A 20446-nucleotide genomic window follows, 5' to 3' on the forward strand; every position below is an offset into this window, starting at 1 on the left:
GTACTTGTCTATAGCATTTCAGATTTGTGTTTACTAGGACTTAAAGTTTATTAACACAGTGGATGTAAATTAACATAATACTTGTTAGGAATTAAAGAGCAGCTAATGAAAATTTATGCTGAGGCATCAACCATGTTAAAATTCAATTACAGTCTGATCCTTGAGATTTTCAGCATTATGTGCTACCATATCTTCATCTGAAAAATCTTTTGATTGAATAAATCTTGAATAATGTTCAAGTTCTTTTTAACCTTTTTGAACAACTCATTTTCTGCTGGTACTTTTTCTTACCAAAATACTGACATGAAGAAGACTTTATTTTTTTTTCTAGTGAGTATTTTGATGATTCAGTATCTGCAAGATCATCATTAATCCCTTGAAACAGTTAAAATGCAAGTGTGATGCCATCCAGTTTTTGATCATTCATATTTCTAGTTGCTGGACTTGGTACCATATGATGATTTTCTGATTGGCTTTCTGAAACTTGTGGTCTGTGGCCTAGCAACTGGGTGTTCATATTGCAAAATTTGTGTCTATTTGTTTTTATTATCAACTAAATTTTAAGGCTTATTGAAAGGGCCAGAAAGAGGCTCTGGAGCCTTTAACATCTGGCTATTGGTGAAGGGTTTCCTTTTCTTTGGACAGAGTACCTCAGTTCTGGGGTACCAGTCTGTACCTTACCAGCATCTAAGTGTGTATGTGGAGAGAGTGTTCATGTGCTTGTGAGTAATTTTACCTGCTTGGTGGGAAATAATGCAGTCCTGCAACTTGAAGAATGAATAAGTGTAGAAGGCAGGTTTTTGTTTCTACTTTCTAATTCTTTGTGGCCACAGTGAACTACTTTCTGGAAAGAACATGCACTTTGACTACCTGCACAGCATAATTATAACAATTCTTGGACACAGGCCATTGCTGCAAACCTAATATGTAGTAAGAAATCAGCCAGCAGTGTGTAGAAACCAGTGTGTAGAAAACAGCAGTGCAGCAGCAGCCTGTAATGAAGGGCTGAAACAGCGAAGTTGCATGATGAAGAGGGGGGTGGTGGTGGGTTTTGTTTAGATTTTTTTTCTGCCTCCACTCAGGTCCTTAGAGGTTCCTCATGCTTCCACCCTCCTTAGATTTGTGTGTCTAGATGTGAAGACTTTTGGTCTCCTATGCATCTACGTTAACAGAGAGCAGCTACCTTTGTCTACCTTTACCTACCCCATTTCTCCCTTTATTATTCTTAAGCTTCACAGGTGTGGAGGAAATTACAGGATAACTAAGGAATAATAAAAGGATAGGTGTGTTGGATATGATTTCTTAGCCTGGGTGATAATATGTTATTGAACTGTAGCTACAGTCATGGTTGTTTCAGAAGCTTAATTAGATCTGTTACCCACAGACATCAGAGTAAGTCAGTGTGGCATTGTTACTTCCCCATAGAGTTTGAACCTGTGGCAGTGAGGTAAAGGTTCCTTTGCTGCCATTATGTCAGGAAACCACATGGGGAGGGAAAAGAAGGGGTAAGAGGAGAGGAAGTCCCTGGAAAGTCTGAGTCATGTAGCAGCTGTCTTTGTGTGAAGGAGGAAATGTATGAAATCCAGGCTCAGAGAGTGGAAGAAGGCACCTGTACTAATTTTCTAAAGTAGCATTTTCTTCAGCTCTTGGTGTTTCTGTTGGAAAAATAGTAGAGTCCCTTGGTAAATGAGTTGGGTCAGTATGCACAATATTTTTGTAGTTGTGCAAAGCTTTCATTTCTGTAATAGTCCTAACACATCTGTTTTCGTTCTGTTTTCAGCTGTATCTCATTGGAGGATCCTTTGGACTCCGTGAATTTACCCAGATAAGATATGATGTTCACAAACTACATGGCAAGGTAATTTAAATGGTTTTCTTTGCTTTTCCTTGCGCCTACGTGCTGCTTTCTATAGAATTGATAGGATAAGCAAACTTGGTATAGGGAATTTGCCTTTCACTGCTTGGCCCTGAGCTACAGCTGAGTCTCATAGGCAGTAGGCAGAGTAGGTAACAATAAAGTGGCTGACATGATGATGAATCCTTTACCATCCGTGAAAAAATCAACATAAATAATAGAAACATTTTGTTCCTTTGGCTGATTATAAGTGGCAATCCTGAATCCTGAGGAGGAAGTGCAGCACATCTAGAAGGAGGTTATTACAAGGGTACTGTATCCAATTCAGACTAAGAAAACTGATACTTTTAAAGGTTCAGTTTTCAAACAATACTTGTCAGTGAGCATATAATGTTAGATGGTTTCCAGGGCTTGGCTTTGCATTGACTGTGACAAGCAGGTACCTTTGTCATTGTGCTACGTCCTGTTCTTTAAGCCTTGTGAAGGAAACAGGAGCTAGTCTCTACCCATTGTGTCAGAATATAAAGCCTTTTTTTAAATGAACCTGAAACCTTATGTCTTAGAGAAATGTTTACTAGTGCTGCTTACACCTCCTAGTGTAACACTAGTTCCAAATTGTGTGTGAAATGATCTGAAAGGAGCATGTCAGTTCAGCAGAAAGTAATACTGGCTTGCTTTCCCTGATTTGGTAATATGCAGGTCTGCCATTGCAATGCAGAGAGACTGTCTGGTCTCAGAGCTGCTGACTTGCAGGTTGCACAAACCTGTTTTAAAGACTCTACGCCACTTTATAGAAAAAAGAAAAATGTGCAGGACTCTTTGCTGCAGGATGATGTGTGCAGGATGCTGTGGCTTTCTACTGTGGTGAAATCGTTGAGATCCTGAGCTGTTTAGAATTTGGAGACATCTATGTTTTCTGTTAGCCATGTGTGGACCATTTAAATTGCTTTAATAATTCTTCACTGTTCTCTGTGTTGCATACCTGGCTATGGCCTTCCATGCACCATGTGACCCACTTCTGCTCAGAACTGTATATGGCAGAACCTGTAGACCAGGAAGAGTAATCTTACAAGTCTTTTCTCTAGTGCTGTCTTCTGGACAGCTTTTTTCTATCATTTTTAGCCTTTTAGGAGCAGCTGGAGCCTTTCAAGCTTTTCTCCAACCAGATGGGGATCATAGTGGGGCAAGAATTTGCCTGGTGTGTTTCTGCTAGTTTTTGGGTCAGATTCATACTCAGTGTATTGCTTTTGACCCCCATGATCTGCACAGTGACAGCAGCCCAGGGAAAAACACTGTTAATAGTTGTACTAATTCAGATCTACGAGACTTGTTGTCCCAGCATTTATAATCAAGGGAAGAATTACTGAATTACTCAGTAGTACATGAAAACTCTGAGTGGAAGCTACTTCACCTTGAAGTTTTTAAACTCCAAAAAGCTAAAAGAGGACTTCTGAGTTATGTACTAACCGGTATTGCTTAAGTCTGCAGCATCTCTTTTGTGTTTTCTTTTTCTTTTCCTTGCAGTTTTATTCAGAAGTAGAGGACATTGAAGTAAAGAACATTGCAGTCTTGGCTCAGAGCTAGCTAGCAACACCAACTTTGGGCTTGTTTGTAGATGGACAAATCAAAGCAATGTGTTCCGTTCATTTCTGTTTCTATGTCCATAAAAATAGAGTTGAAATCCATTCTAATTCACTAAGTGAGGCAGCAAAGGAGACTAGAATGTGTTTTAATGGATAAAGAAATCTAGTTTAAAATACATATGGAACTCGGGAAAAGAACATTAATATGAGTAATTTAAAACTGCTGTTAAAATCCTGATGCTTTTCTCTTATAACACAACTGGACTATTGTAAATCCTTATCAGAACAGGAACAGATAGACTAGTGCTCTTACTGGGGGGGTTGGACAGTTACATGCAAAATACAATAAGCAATAAAAGAAATAAGATTTTTTTTTTGCTACAGCTGCTCCTTCAGAATAATAAAAATATTTAATTAAATAACCTTTTCAATATAGGGAGCTCAAAAGACTCACAGAATTTAAGTGAACTAAGGTTCATAGTTGTAGTGTCAGAAAAGGCAGAATTCTTATTTACATTTTACTGCTGAAAAAATTGAGGTTGCACAAATCCTAAAGCAGGCTAAGATTCATAACACCCAAGTGCCTGTCTTTTTTTATTATATTTTAAGGATCTGCAAATTCCAGTATGTCACCTTTTGTAAGCATGATTCCTGAATTTGTTTTCTTGCTAATTCAACTGCTAAAAAGACAAAAGTTAAACCTTTTGTGGTAAATCTCTAATACATTTCAGACACCAAACTATGATCCTTTGCCTTCAAAAGTACCTGTTCTTTTCCTTTTTCATTCTTAATTTCACACTGTGTTTAGAGGGAAACCACATTAGTAATCAACTTCTTAGTCAACAGTGATATTCAAAGGCAGCACTACAGTAGAACTGCTGCTATGTAGTCTGTGCTTCAGTGACTGAGGGGCTAGCTTTGGATTCTTGTGGCTTAGTGAAAAAGCTTCATTAGTAATAATTACTATGTTGTAAATGTCAAACTGACTTTTGAAGAACATTCCTGATAAAGGTATTAAAATTCAAGAGAAAATGGTGGTTTGGACCTTTGAGGGAGTATGGTTAGGTTGTGATGCCTTGGGCTGAGGCTAGCATTAGGCTTGGGACAGAGGCAGAGCCTAGAGCTATAGGTGGTGTGGGGCTGAGAAGGGGCTGCAGAAGGAATTGTGTCCTCTTGTTCTTTTGGGCTGTGTGTTGGGATCTTGGACTGCAGCTCAGCCAATGCATAGGATACAGAGACAGAGTCTAGAACTGCAGCTGAAGAGGAACTGTTAGTATCTAAAGAGCAGATAATTCATCCATTTAGTTCATCTTTGAATATCAGGACCTTAGATATGCCCATCTCTTGCAAAAGCAAAAGACCATTTTGGCTATACTTTTATCTTCTCAGGATACCTAGATCAGTCATATTCCCTCAGCACAATGAATGTCTGCATTTAAAGGAAGCTTGATGAGGCTCTTACTGGTGTAATGCCTGTTTACGATAGTCAGAGTTCTCCTGAAACTAATCAAGGATTTCTCCATTATCTATTGTTGCCAAAATATCCATTAATGGAGAAATCATTAGGTTAAGTAATTGTTCACTTTCTGGGAAGAATTTATGCAAATCAAAATTGGTACAGAAAACCAGGTATGCTTATGGGAAAACCATGTGGAATTAACAGAGAGGAGATTAGTAGGTTCATATAGGCATTGTTCCAGATGCCTTTATTCATAAATGGAAGGCTAGGCCCTTTCTTTGTCTTTCCTCTTGTGTATGTAATTGGAGAGGTTTATTTATTTTATATATTTTTAATGAACAAAAGTTTCTATTAAATATACAGAAAATGTTTTTTCAACTGCATGACAATCAATTAGTTTTATGTACTGTGCACCCATTCCAGGTGTTGTAGAGACTTGCTGATTCAGATTTAGTTTTGGATATAAGTCTTGGAACATGGGGTGTGGTCTGTATTGCTGGCTAATAGCTACTGTAGAGAATTGAAGGGAAATGATATATTAACTACCTGGAAAAGCTTATGCTTTCACCCCATCAGCAAAGCTTTTAGAGTGAGAGAGTTTTTAAGCTCTTTTAAGTATTGCTGCAAGGCAGGTTCTCAGACTTTTGGAGTGGGATAGGACTGAATGAGTTCCTTCAGGGTAATGTGCAGCAGAAGCGCTTCCAAGAAAGCTGGATTCTCTTCGCTGTTTTGTTTGGAAACAAAACATCAATTAGCCTTTGAAGTCTGCAAATATTTCCTGCTGTGGGATATGTACAATAGAGTTACATACTTACCTCTTTACAAACTGTGAAGATCCTGTTCACTTTGTCCTTTGCAAAGTGAGTGCACCCCCAAAGTAGAATGCTAAGAAATAATACCAATGTTTTCTGTCTTAATGACGTAGAAAGTAGAAGCAGTAAAAAGTCAAAATGACAGAATTTCAATTTCTCCTCCAGGAGTTTTACCCTCAGATCAGTTGTTTTGCATTTAAATATGTATGACTGTTCCAGGAGTTAAAATACAGATGAAAATGAAAGTTCCTGACTTTTGTTTCATCATTCTCTATGATCAATAAACTGGTAAACCCAGAAAGAGTATTAAGAGTGGTAGTGGTGGGAAGCATACTGGGAGTGTAAAGCCTGATTTATGCAGACTGAAGATTGCCTTTAAAATTTCTTACCTACTTTTTTTAACCAATTAGAAGATTATTCTGGAAACCTTGCTGTCCTTTGAAAAGTGAAAGAGAAAAGGAAGTTAACATGATCACTTATGGCACTCTGACTTTTCTGGTTTACAGCAATTCTCATAGTGGGGCTTTGATAGCAGAGTAAGTGTGTTGTCTGGTTGGTTATACTCAGGTTTAGAATATTGCTGGTTGGTCCCAAGTGGTGTTCTTCAATATTGTGTCTTTAATCTCATGAGTGGGTGTCAGGAGACCCACAGCAGCATGTTATTTAAATAACACCCACTGATCTCACTGGAAATTTTATATCCATCTTGTTCAAAGTCTCTCTCCAGTTACCTCCCGCACCACAGAGCTCCTCTCTGTCTATCTAACTTTCTTAGTCTGTAGAATATAGGTAATTAATGCTGCTCTACTTTACATAGGAAATAGGAAAGTTAATTAATTCAAATAAAAGGAAGTATTTAAATTCATATGAGTATTAAAAAATTTCCTCAGGTGAGATCCATTAATTCAAGTGTTCTGGATCAGGGTGAAATAGCTAGGAAGAAAAAGGAGCAGAGAACTGTGGCAGAGAACTTCCATGCGACCTTTATGTCAAGCAAGAACACATCTGACATTTGCCTCAGGAAGGTGTAGGAAGTCAGCCCATCATTTTCTCGTTGTCAGAAGTATATAGTTAAGAGGTGGTATCTGTCCATTAGTATTCTTTTGTGTTGCTGTCAAAACATTTCTCTGTTCACACACGTGCTGCAAAGAGTTTCACGCTATTGAGTCAAGATGGTTGCAACTGCAGCAGCACAGTGTTTAAATGAGATTCAGCATCCACCCCAAAAGGGAATACCTCTGCAAGTGACGGAACAAGACCGTGCCTTGTTGCTGGCTGGCACATTCATATTGCTGTCCTTACATAAACTGCCTCAGGTGTGTCCATGGGAGTTGCATACATGAGCATGTCCTGGAGTAGTGCAGCAGAAATTGTCTGTTGATTATTGCTTCAATTTTACCTGCCTGTAAAGTCCATCTGGACAGGATTTCTGTGCCCCAGCAGAAATTTTGTTTGTTTAGTTTGTTTGCTTCAGAAAAAAAAGCATTACAGAATGAAATGTAATTTCAATGGTTAGTGTAATGTTAGTACGGTTTATGAAAAAGGTTATGTTTCTATATGTCACATTGTTTTTTTCCTTTAAATAATATGGTTGATATGAAATGAAAATTTTAAAACAAAATCACTTAAACCTCTGAATATGTCTAGAGTGTTTAAAATTCCACAAATAGTATGATTTTTTTTTTACTTAGATTTGTGGAATGGCAGCAGATTGTCCCCATCGCTACACATACGGCGAGCTACTAGATGAAGCTGGCTTACTCCAGGCTGACTTGTTTATCTTCTTTGAGGACTAGCCTCTGTGTTAAAAAACAGTACCTGCTCTATTTGAAAGGCTATCAAAGATACTAGGAATTTAACTGAAATAGGTAGCAAGATGAAAAGGTGTAGTTTTAATTTTCTTCCACAAACTTTTCTGTTGACTGAAAACTGGAAGATATACTTATTACAGTTCTTAGTGAATAAGCATCTGTGTTTGAAATCCTATTACACCTTGGTGTTCCCCAAGATCCTCAGTCTGACCAAAACTTGATGGATTTCACCATTTCAAGGAGTAATGTGGATAGGCCAAGTCATTGTGATTGGACTGGACTGGCAAGTCCACGGTGTTCTAATGACAATTAATGGACTTAATGCTACCGCTGCCAGCCCAGATTGTCCCATGCACTCAATTACCTTGTGTGTTCTGCAGGCTTTCTGCTTTATTTTATTCCAAATGGATTTAGATGGATTAAGACATATCCTCTAGGCTTCCTGGGGTGCAAACACCCCCTACTAATGTTAAGGTCAATTTAAATTACCACTTTTAATACTCAAAAGACTCTAAATGGGTTCTTTGTATCATTAAAGATAGGAAAGTGAAATGTCAGTATTTGCTCTGCTAAATCTAAATGTATGTTTGTGAAGCTGTGCACTAAGTCAGGGTTTAATTTTGCTGATTTTTCCATTGTCTTAAGTGAAATGCCTAGTTTGAGATAGCTATCTGGGTAGTCCATAAAGGAGGTTTGATAGGAAACACCCCAACATAGGTTTCATTCAATTTTAAAATAGGTGCTTGAGAAATTGTCCTCTTTGATGGATTGAAAAATAGAGAGATTGATCTTGATTTTTTATTATTACCCCATTGCAGTGAGACAATTACCTTCCTTAGTTAAGAATATGGTTATATTTTATTTGACTAGTGAATAACAGGTGAGATAAATCTCTATCTAACTTCAAGGTGCAGACATTTTATGGTTTTGGATATTTATCTTTAAGTGGGACTTGCTTTCTCAGGGAATGCCCATCTACAGCTGACTGGAGGAAAAGCCTAAGTAGAGATTTTATGCTTCCAGTCAAAAATATAGATGAATAAAATTAGGTGAGATGAAGCTCGCCCTAGATACTCTTTTGCTGGAACTTCACTGGCAAACTAGCAGATGGCTTGAAGGTAGAGGAAGTCTTATTTAATCTGTTTTTTGTGCCTGAGGCATTCCTGTATTCTGGAGAATCTGATTCCACAGGAGTCTGTCTTAAAAACAGACTGCTTGATTTGAGTGTGAGCAAAATCAGAATATCTTCAGTTGGTGTCTGGTGGAATATTTTGGATGGGAAAGGTATCCTTTCTAAACCCATCAGCCAAGGAATGTGGAATTATTTTAGCATCTGTCACTGAACTTGGCAGAATAATCAAGTCTTCTCATCTAGCATTTTAGCATTTATTTATTTATAACTGCATCTTCTTGTGTTTAATTGGTTTCAGTAAGCTAATTACACAAGCGCAGCATGGCAAGGAATTGATGTTGGTGATTATTGTTTTCCTCTTTTTCTTTTCCTTAAGCAGTTCAGGTTGTCCTAGGTCTTAAGCCTAATGATAAACTGGCTAATTTCCTTGTATAAGTAGATTTAGTTGATTTTCGAAGACTAAATGCATTACTGAGCTTGCCTCTAGGTCCTCCAAAAATTAAGAAAATAGTACACTGAAATGTTGTTTGGTGCTATAGAGAATGTGAGAGGCATACATTTGGGATTGCTTATAGGTGAGAAGAAAAAAGTCTTTCTCAGTCAGTTACCTTTCTCTCATGAAGCATATTTTACTAAATTAAATCATACTTTGCTTTCAGGCATGGTCTGCTTAGTGGGAGAGGTTTGGAATTGTGTGTTTAGTTAGGCGGATTGGCTCCATGTTGATGACTGAACAGGTACCTTTACAGTGACTTTGTTTCTATTTGCAGGCAGAATTTGGAACTTGTTCCATTTTTTGACCATGGTTCAGAACTGTCCAATGTAGTAATTTCAGTTGTGCCATGTGGCACAAAAATGAAAGGGTAGCAAGAGCTCTTCGTACCCAGTATTGTGGTGGTTCCAGATGTCCAGAAGGATTATATGGAAATGAGCTCTCTATCCATTATTTTCTTGAAGATTTCGAGGTTCAGCTGCTAGTGTTTGGTTGATGTTTTTGCACTGATTTCAGCAAAAGCTAATCCATTTTACTTGAGCTCAGATGACTTCTCTACACTGTCTGTGAGGAGCTGTCTCTACTGAATTTGCTATGATACCAGACAGAGATGTATGTTTTCTTTTTTCAGATATCCTTTCAGTTTAGCATGTAAACCACCTTTTTCTATAAAAGACAAAAACAGGGTTAACTCTGGGATTCAGTAAGATTTTTGTTGTCACATTCTGAGGCTGACACTGTGTGTATATACACTTTTGAATGGTTTCCAGCGATTGAATATGCCTGGACCTAGTGCTTATTGTCACCACAGACAGCTTACAGCATTCTAGGATGACTTGGAGTTAAGATATTACCTCACATTATTGAGCCTTTCTGTGATGAATACAATATACAGTGCAAGTATTAAGAGTTCTTTGTTTTAAACAGAAGCAATTTTTCCATTTTTTACTTGATGGTGGTTCTGTTGTCAAGATTAGATTCAGATGAAGAGGAGGCTGTTAACTGGAGAAACTCATTCTGATGCCATTGCAACTGGAACTAATTTCAATACATAAAATGTTGATAGCTTTCAGATATTTAAGTTTTATATACTATCAAGAATTCTGTTTGTTTTATTTAAATCCTGTCACATTGTCAAAATTAATTACTGGTATTTTTGTCTTGCAGTTGATTACAAGTGTGTAACTTTGCTTCAGGCAGCTTTTAGCCAAAACATAATGAAATACCCAGCAGTTTTCCCCAACATCTCCCTCAAGCACCAGAAAACTTCTAGCTTTTCAGACTCATTTTGAGAAGCCAATAGCCATGATGTCAGCAGATCCCAGTCCCTAAGATCTTCTGGACTTCTAGATCGCTACCATTTTTACAAAGAAAATGTTGAAAACTTTTGCCCAGGCATGTTTCCATTTTAAGTGCAATTTCTATCCAAATGGACCTTCCCTTTTTTCTTCTTTGTGCTTTGAGGCTTGAAGCCTCATTTGAAGCCAAATGGTGCTGTTGCAAACTAAAGCTACATGGCAGTCTAAACAAGCAGAGCCCAAACTCGTATCTGGAGTAAAACCAACTAACGAGAGGGGGGGAATGCATTATCTGTAGCGTTTCAAATATCAGTCACTTCAGAAAGCATTTATTGGTTTGCTTGTCATTCAAGAGATGATGCATTTCCTCAGAGTCAGCGCTGAACCTCCTGAATGTTATGTCAGGCAGTGCTTAACTGCCTTTTTCTTGATGAGGCATAAAAATGAAACTTTGCCTTTAGAACCGTAGTAAGTTCTGAAATTAATGTTGTAGCTGGTGGAGCGTTGTGTCTTGCCTCTCTGGAGCACAGCTCAAGGAGGGTAGAAGATAGCTGAGGTTGCACTTTGTCCCTGTGCGAGTAGAACCTTTCTTCATTGATTACAGAGAGGCTGCAGGAATACTGGCATCTTGGGTACTGCTTAGAGAAGAGAGATGACTTGTTTTATTAATATCTAAAATGTATTAATTAAAATATTTTTAAAATCAGTGTTCATAATTCCTGCTGATTTTAGTAGAATTGTTTTGTTAATGTTGGATGTTAAGCCCTTAAAAGGAAAACACTTTGCTATTCATGTTTTAAACTTAATTACACCAGATTTTACTGTTGTAACTTTCTCTAATACACCCATCAGAATGTCTGATCCTTTGACAGTTAAACATGTTATTTGTTAAAAATAGTGGCAAAATGTCTTTCAAAAGAAAATAGTGTGTGATATACAAGTGTGTTGCAAGTTCTAGTAATTTAAAATATAAGTGATTTGGGAAATTAAAAGCTTTTTGTAAGTAGAAAATATTAGAATATGATTTTTCTTCTTACTATAAAACTTCACTAGATGTCAGTGTGGAAAGTGGTTTCCCTTAAATGCAATGGGAATTGTAGAATGAGAAGTGTTAATTCCTTCAACACATGCAGATTTTAAGATGACGGTTATTAGAATTTAGTTATTAGAAATGTATTTTCAGTGCACTGTAAACAATTTTGATACATTCACACTGGATTCTAAAAATTGTTTCTGTTCAAAAAGACATTAAAAAGTCAAAATTTGTTTCATTACTCAATAAATTTCTGTAAAAACAGATATATACTGTAAATCAAAATGATATTTAAAATCATAATTCAAACAATTTTTAGGGTTAAAAACTGCAGACTTTTTGGTTTCATTTTATATTTGTGATTATTTTCAGTGAGAAAAAACTGTTCATGTATGTTTTCTTGCTGTTGGTTTCTAGGAACTGGAGTTGTTTGTATGGGGGTAGCAAGCGTATTGTCACATGGCTCAAGACAGGGCTAAGGCATCAACTTACACACTCGGAGAACAAAAAAAAAAAATCATATATATTTATAGATGTTTAAGTCTGACTAGAGAAAGCATTCCTAATCTGTTAGCGTGCTTGAGCATTGTTTTAACTGTATTATGTTTTTATATTATGTTTGAAGGATCAGTCTATCTCTGTTCTACATGAGAAGGTTGATTGGAGTTTTTTGGGAGCTGGGATTTTTGGGCATTTTTTGGTGTTATTTTACTGAAGCTTCAGTGCTTTTATTGAAGATTTAGTCTTCTATGAGATAGACTTTTCCCTTTAAATTAATTCATTTGTGTTTTTGAACTGACACACCAAGCAAAAAATAGCGATTTGGATATTGTACGGTGCCTTTGGTTTCACTTTGGTTCAAGTGAGCTGCTGCCAGGAACAGCTTACAGATGAACCTAATTGAACAGCCAGTGAGCCCCTGGACACAGATAGTCCTGCTGATGTGCAGAACTAAGGAGGACACCCTCTCCAATCCCCTTCTGTCTGATAGTACAGCGCTGAAAAGATTCAGAAGAGATGAGCACAGACTGCTTCCATGCTGCCTTCAGCTGCCAATTCACAGTTTCTCTCTTGAAGTTAGTTGCTTTGAACAGAAACTTAAGTGACCTTCATGTTTTTCAGAGCTACCACAAAGAGGTTGATTCTGTGCCAAGTTAGGATATGACTAAGGAAGCCATAAGGGAAAAAAAAGCCCCATAAACTATATTTATGCTAGTTTTCCAGCTTGAACTTGCATAGTAGGTATGTAACTGTTAAAAAGGAATCTTCAAAAAATATGACCAAAAAAAATTGACTCTGCTGGAGTTGCATCCAAAGTTGCATTTTGGATTGTTTCTAGCTGTTAAGTATATTCTATTTAGAGGCAAAAATGGTGGGTTTGGTTTTTTTTCCTAAATACTGGCATCACAAATTTACACCTTTCTTTATACTGAAAGGAACATTTTTTTGTACTGAATTTTACTGTGAAATTAAATTTATGCTAGCATACTTAGAGCCAAGGTTTACAGCACTAATTTGGTATAAATCATATAAATAAATGTGCAACTGAAAATCAAACTAGATGTGAAAGCATACCAAAATTAATTAAATGATGAGTACTTTCTTCTCAGAACGGAAAATTCTAGAATCCTTGTTAGTTTTGTTGAGCTTATATATGAGAAATCTAGATATATTTAAACGTTTGCTGAAGTGTGGGATAGTTTCGCTATCATATTAGCCTTTAATTGCATTTCCCATGATATTATCACATGAAAAAATCTGGTCCAGAGTTTGTGATTGTAGGTCCTTTTTTTTTGATCAATCTGGAAGAAAGTACAAGGTTTGGATTTTGAGAGATCAGTGGTGCACTGTGTGCTGTAACTCTGGAAACTCTTGCTGTAACAACAATTTATATTGCTCCTTTGGAAATGTCTGCATTGATTTCTGTCAGAGGCTGGATGAAATGTTGGTTTTTTGTTTAACTGTCTGTACTCTATGCAGATCATAGGAAAAAGTCAAAGGACACAAAGCTAGGACTTACATCTAGTCTCAGCTGTTTCCCCACTGTTCGTAAGTATTCCTGTCCAGTCGATGTCCTTGGATTGTATCCTATGCAGTATAGAATCACAGCATCATGGAGTTGTTTGGGTTAGAAGGGACCTTGAAGATCACCTAGTTTCAGTCCCCTGCTATGGGCAGAGGCACCTTCCACTAGACCAGGTTGCTCAAAGCTCCATCCAATCAGGCTTCAAGCAATTATAAGGATGGCGCATCCACAGCTTCTCTGGCAAACCTGTTCCAGTGCCTCACCTGCACAGGGAAGAGAGTTGCCTTATGTAAGTGTTTTTTGTGTATTAAATATTTAAGTAATATAGTTGAAGGATTGTTGTGAATGAAGTTGCACAAAAATGGTGTGTTTTGCCTTGCCCTTCTCTGTTACCTAAGACTGTATGCCAAAGAGCTTGGCATAAGTACAACCCTTGTTGTACCTTACAACCTCTACAAGCTTTGTTCCTTTAATTTCTTAAGTAGAACAGCACTCAGCTTGGCTGTAGTTTACACTGCATTTCCTGAGTCCTGGGATTTATCCTCTCCTGTCTGCAGCTTCTCACTCTGCTCATAAACCACAACTTAGAATATTTATGACACAGACTTCTGTAGCAATTTATGGGAGTCTTCTCAAGGAAGATTAAAGTTGACTGATCCACTCAAGATTGCTGATTTTCCATTTAGAGGAGTTAGGCATATGATAAATGTTTTCAAAGAAGATACACTGTGGGAGGGCTAGAATTGGTGATTCTGGTTTACCCTCAAGTTTAAAAAACGGGTGGGGAGAACAAATTGAAAAATTTCATATAAACAGTAATTTTGTGGACTCTGTATTGTGGATACTGCAGGAAAATTATGTCCCATCTATTTATGCTGGGAGGGGCAGATGGAAAAATAAAAATCTGAATCCTAATTCATATTCATTAAATTCAGGCCACTGTCTTCTTCCAGTTCCAAAGATGAAATCTTTACCAGTGGGATATTATTTTGTGGAGGACAGGGTAGGAACAGAAACTCATGTTTTAGTAAAAATAACAGACTAGTTTTAGAATAGAAATATCTTCTACTGTTTTCTGGAAATGCTTGCTAGAGGGAAAGATCTGTAAAACTTTGGCATGCAAATATTTGGTCAGTACATGCCAGGGCACAAGGATACAATGTCCTGCACTGACTTATGTGAGAGGAGGCTGTTAAAAGCACAATGCTCTCCTCATAATCCGGCTGTCTCCTGGCAGTTTCCTTGTATAGTAACTGAACCCATCATTTTAGAATATATTCAAGTCCTGGTTTGCTCTAAAGCCCATGGCCACAAACAGTACATGGAAAAATAAATGGTAATGTTTATAGCATAGAAAGAGTGCTTGTGAGGATGGGCTATTTGAGTTACAGATCCAGGCATGTGTGTTTTGTGGACAGTTGGGATACCCTGAAAATGAGAATGTGAGTCAACTTGGTGGACCTCTCTGAATGCTGAACAGGAGCGACACTGCTATTCTGCTTTGTATTCCTGTGTTTCACAGAATCATATAATCATTTAGGTTGGAAGAAACTTTCAAAGGTCTTTTAGTCCAACAGTCCTGCAAGGAGCAGGGAGATCTTCAATTAGATCAGATTGCTCTGACCCCCATCCAGCCTGACCTTGAATGTTCCTGGGAATGGGGCATTCACCACCTCTCTGGGCAACCTGGGCCAGTGTCTCACCAGGCTCATTATAAAAATCTTCTTTCTTATACCTGGTCTAAATCTACCCTCTTTTATTTTAAAACCATCAACCCTTGTCCTGTTGCTACACACTTAGCTAAAAAATTTGTCTTTCTTGTAAGCCCCCCTTACTGAAGGGCCATAATCAGGTTTCCCCAAAGCCTTCTCTTCTTCTGAATGAAGAAACCTAGTGCTTTTATCCTGTCCCTATGTGGAGAGGTGTTCCATGCCTCTAAACTTCAAAAGGGCTAGTGATGGTATTCTTTGGGTTCTCTTGTGGAAGATCTTTCCTTATCCTGGAGCTAAAGTTAGTGACATTCACAGATTTCTCAGTCGCTCTCTACCCGTATTACTTGTTTCCAAGCCAAAATGAACCGTGGTCAATGAGTATCAATACAAAATTGTTAGCTGGATAATTTTTTTAGTAGCAGCACTTTTAGGTTTATAACTGTACCAGAAATACACGTGTCACAAACAAAAAATCCGCTTTACTGAGATGAGTGTGTGTTTTTCACAGGGCACTGCAGGAGTCCCTGGTTTGGCAGGGGCTGCAAGCACCAGTTATTTCTGCTTTGCTATGTAATGATGCCTCTTGTCTGCACCCCAAGGTGCACTGTTTTTAACACCTAGAAATGCTGTCCAATTTCTAATTTAAAAATTGAAATGTCAGCCTTAAAATGAGAAGCATCAGCCTCATTTGAAAAGATTTTTAGTTACTTACAGCTTCAAGTAGCTGCCTACTAAGATTTCTAAGAGTGTTTCTGTGCTTAACCTCTGTTACTTTTAGCTGTTAAGAATCTTTTTAAAGTCTGTTTCTTTGGGAACCTTTTGAAGTCTAAGTACGGGTAAATCTGAAGGAATGGTGGGTGTGAAATGGGACAAAATTCTAATTTGAAACCTGGATTCTTAACCCTTTTCTGAGATTTTTCTATATTGCACTTGCCCTTGCCCTTTCAGTTGATGTAATATGAGATAAACCTGTATAATGCAAAATACAGAGAATGTTTTATTCATTTTTGCTGCAAGTGCTAAAAAGGAAAAAAAAACCACCCCAGAAAAAGAAAAGAAGTAAAGCCTTTAAAAATTGTATTTATAGGATTGGTTTCAAAGCCTTGCAGACAGCATCTCTTGAAGGTTGTCTAAATACTTGCATCAAGTATTTCAGTAGTCTTTCAGTAAGAATTTAATGTGAAGTTATGCTGTAATTATACATGCACACATCTTTGAATTCTACATTTAGAGACAAAGTTTGAATTTAAATGGATCTTAAAGGAGCAGCTGAGATTTTGCCAAACAAGAAGAGTCCTCTAGTGTAAAGGAATATCTTTCCTGTTCCTTCCTGCCTCCTAAATAATGCTGGAGAGGACACTGTCAGGCTGTTACGGCATTTGGGCTTTGTGTGCTGCCATCATCATATTTACAAATACAGATTTGTATCCATAATTTAGCTGAAGATCTATTTGCCAGCGCATAGCTGAATACTTCTCGCTCATTTGGCAGTATGTGTTGGCATAGCAGTCATCATGGAAGCAAAATGTATGTTTGTATTTGGATCTTGTGGCAGATGTGTAATACAGCAGAGCTACTGCTTTGGCATGGGCACTTTCCTGGCTCTGCCCCCATTTGAAGTGTTCCCTGGTTATGATCTGTGATTGTGGCTCATAGTGATGTTTATCTGCCTTTTCAGAATGAAAATAGCATCATTCTGTTTTCCTTGTTGTTGTTGTTGTTGTTCTTGCGATGTTTCAAAGATAGCACAGCAATGTTTCAAAGATAGCATAGCGTTGTACAAAGACAGTGGAAACAAAACTTTATAATACACATTTTCTCAACTTCTCTATGGATTCCTAAAACGATTTGTAACCCACCCATCTCATTTGGTAGCTGAAAAGCCAGGGTTTGCAGTATCAAGGCATTAGAAGGTGCAGGTAACTGAATTATTGTGCAGGCTCAAGTATGTTTAAATTATTCTGTGTGAGTATGTATGTATGTATGTAGGGAACAAAAAAGATAAAGAGAAGAGGAAATACACACTTGCTCCTCTTTTCTATTTTTTTTATTTTTGGTGGAACTTGGGCCAAAAGAATAGGTTTTGCATAGTGAGCTTAAAATGTGTATGTAGTTAGCCCTCAAAACAGGGTTTAACTAGCGTTTTTGGGTAAGTTAATCTTCTGAATAAAATTTCTGCTTCGTAAGAAGTAGTGCTCTCTGTTCATATTGCATTTACAGGGTATTTTTTTAAAAGAAATTTCAACTAGGCTCCTTCATTTCTGCATTTTTGTTAATATTAAAGCTACAGCATCAAACTAGAATGCTGTGTCTCAGTTTCAGCTGTCTTTGTACAGGCAGAGGAGAATGAAGACAGGAGAAAGTCTGAAGATGGAAAGGGCTGGAAGGAAGGAGAAGCAGCAGTAGCTTAACTGATTATTTACCTTTGCCTTACATGAATGTGGCCATGCACACACCATACATTAAACAAACACACTTAAAATTGGTAATATAAAACTTGATAATGGAGATATTGAACTGTCTTTGTAAATTAAATTCTGGCTGTAGTTAATTAGGTAAAAATGATGTTTCAACCCATGATACTTTGCCTTATTATTGAATGAAGGGAAATTGTAAGGTGGAATAAAGCTGTTGCTGCCTTACTTACTGGAGCTTTTATTTCCTCTTGTCCGTATGTGTATTGTGAGAACACAAAGCATAACAAATAGTGTTTGCATTTAGTTCTGAATACAGTGAGGTCCACAATCACTCTTCTCTCCGTGAAAGCGAGCTTCAAAGCCTGTCTGGCTGCCCAAAGAGTTTGCATTTCTACACATGTGATGGATGGGTTCGTTGTTCTAATGAAGCATGGCTGTTGTTGTAGGTCGTGGTCACAGGAGAGATGCAATCCATCTTTAATGAGGGGCAGTTCTCCAGAGGCCTTGAATGCCAAGACAGAGATGGAGCATTTCATTTTCTATTTGATGTAGAGGGCCAGTGCAGGGACACTATCTTGTTTTACGAGTTTTTTTTTTTAATTACCAAGAAGGTGGGAGCTGTATCCGGTACAAACATTAACCATTTTAGATATTTTGGCTTAGGTCCCAAGTGTAATGAGTCTGGAGGTTGCAAATGTGTGTATTTCTATGGCCAGATTGCTGATGAGATAGGGAAATCAAACCTCTGGCCATGCACAGATGGTGTTAGACTTGCCTGTCTGAGCATCCTTCCTTAGGAACTGAGGTCTCACAGGCTGCATGCTAACTAGCAGACAGTGTCTGTAATCAAGGGGAACATTATGGCCTAGGGAAAGTCTTCAGAGCCATTCCCATCAATACACATAGTAGATGTGTATTTTAAGTACCTCTGATGAGTAGGAACTCATGTTAGGGGAGAATCTGAAGGTGAATCTTCCCATTGGCCAGGCAAATTCTGTTATGTGTTTGCCCTTCTTTTTGTTTCCTAAACTGCTTGTAGATGTTTGATGTTGGTTGTGATGAGGGTTACTGAGCCCTGTTCGTTCAGATCAAGAAGCAGCAAATTAGGAGTAAGAACTTTTTTTCTCTGAATTAGTTGTAGTTGGACTAGTGTGCAAGGGATGTAGAACTACACACATTACCAGTCTCCTTACGCGTCTGTTTTGGTTTTTAACCTCTAAAAATGCGATTGTTCTCTAATGGTGGATTTATTTGGTATTTTAATTAGTTTGCCTAAAGACTGTGTCTGAATACAGTGTTATGTGGCTGTTTGAGAAGGTGGTAAAATGCTTTCTCTAAGCATGAAGAATGTTAATTATCTTTTTCCCCTTAGCTTCTGCTCTTAGACCTGTTGGAGACAGATGTTATTTAGCAAAGGGAAGGATGAACATCACTTCTCCTGGGCTCAGAAGAAGTTAAAATGTAAAACGTGTCCACTGTGGTTCGTTAACATGTCTGTTCTTAGATTTGTTCTTTTAATAAGCATCTCTGAAAGGTGGCAGGAAACACCAGCACTAACAGTACACAATCAAAACTAGGAAAGAGCTGTGTGTTCACCAGAAAATTGGAAATTCAATTCATGCTTAGACTTTGAAAACCAGGATATATTGTATACCTATTCACTGAACTCAGCATTCAGGAGTATATATTACACAATCCAAATTTTATCTTTCTTGGGCTCATTTCATTTATCTAAGCTTTGTTTAGTTCAACAGTTTTCAACTAAACAGGCATGGATTTCAGTATCTAAAGTAATGCAAATGCAGGGCTGTAGTTAAAAATGTATTTTCCTTTGGAGTTTAATAATTTGGCAGTTGACCTGTTTCTTTTCAGCCCAATTCTTGTGCTGTGTTCATCATCCTGGTATTGGAACAAATGACACATAAACTCTTTTAGAGGAGAGGAGGGTTTGTATGTACTAATATTCAGTTTACTTCAGGTTAAGATTTCTTTAAGAAAATATTCTTAAAAGCAAACTTTTTTCTGTATTTTTATTTGTCTTTCAGATTGATCCAGCTTTGAAAGAAAAATTAAAACAGAACACTGTGACACTGGAATCTGAATATGAGGTAAAATAAATTTGTTGCCTGGGGCCCATAACCTTGGCTCTCCTTGATTACCCTGGCCGCTGGTGGGTTGTATCTGTCCCTAACTAAAATTAGATCAGCCATCTGCCTTTGACTCACTGATGTCCAATAAAAACAAGGTTTTATGTAAAGAAAGGTTTTTGAACATGTAGTGCTTCTTTCTGAACACAGCTTTGCTTTGATTTCCAGGCGTTACATACAGTGGTACAAATAAATTCACTATTTCTGTGGTTAACCTAGTTTATAAATGTAGAACTGATGTTGGCCTTAGAGGAAGTGTGTGTGTGTTTAAGTTAGCGCTTCTACTGCATGATTCTGGATGATCTTTAGACCAAATTACAGAACAATATGCATGATGTACTTTATTATTTCTTACTTCTGAAATTTATGTGTATCTTTGAAACAGCTGTCATTCCTTTTACATGGTTTCAGACAATTTTATAGAGAAATAGTTCACTCTTCCCTCAACATTGCATTTTCTTCAAATATTACTGGGCTCTAAGATGTCTGTTTTGACCAGTTCGGTATCCAGAGTCTCATAAATTTTCAGGCCTATAGGAAGGCATGTTAGAAAAACTGGAAAAAACCTCCCTGTGACCAGAAACAAAGGATAAAGCTATTTAAGATTATTCCTAATGTTTAAAATGAATTGAATCAAATGTCCGACTAACACTTCATCTATCTCTGTG

General features: G+C 37.5%; 1 protein-coding gene across 1 annotated transcript in view; it reads left to right on the forward strand.

Annotated features, from left to right (window-relative positions):
* LOC131588232 (cytochrome c oxidase assembly protein COX16 homolog, mitochondrial) overlaps window positions 1–20446 on the forward strand; it is a 48877-nt gene that overhangs the window by 10502 nt on the left and 17929 nt on the right. Inside the window, exons 2-3 of the mRNA XM_058856937.1 lie at window positions 1781–1858; window positions 19677–19739. Coding sequence (XP_058712920.1) covers window positions 1781–1858; window positions 19677–19739 — 141 coding nt within the window. The remainder of the gene's footprint in view (window positions 1–1780; window positions 1859–19676; window positions 19740–20446) is intronic.

This window comes from Poecile atricapillus, chromosome 1 (assembly GCF_030490865.1).
Source record: "Poecile atricapillus isolate bPoeAtr1 chromosome 1, bPoeAtr1.hap1, whole genome shotgun sequence".
Lineage (NCBI taxonomy): Eukaryota > Metazoa > Chordata > Aves > Passeriformes > Paridae > Poecile > Poecile atricapillus.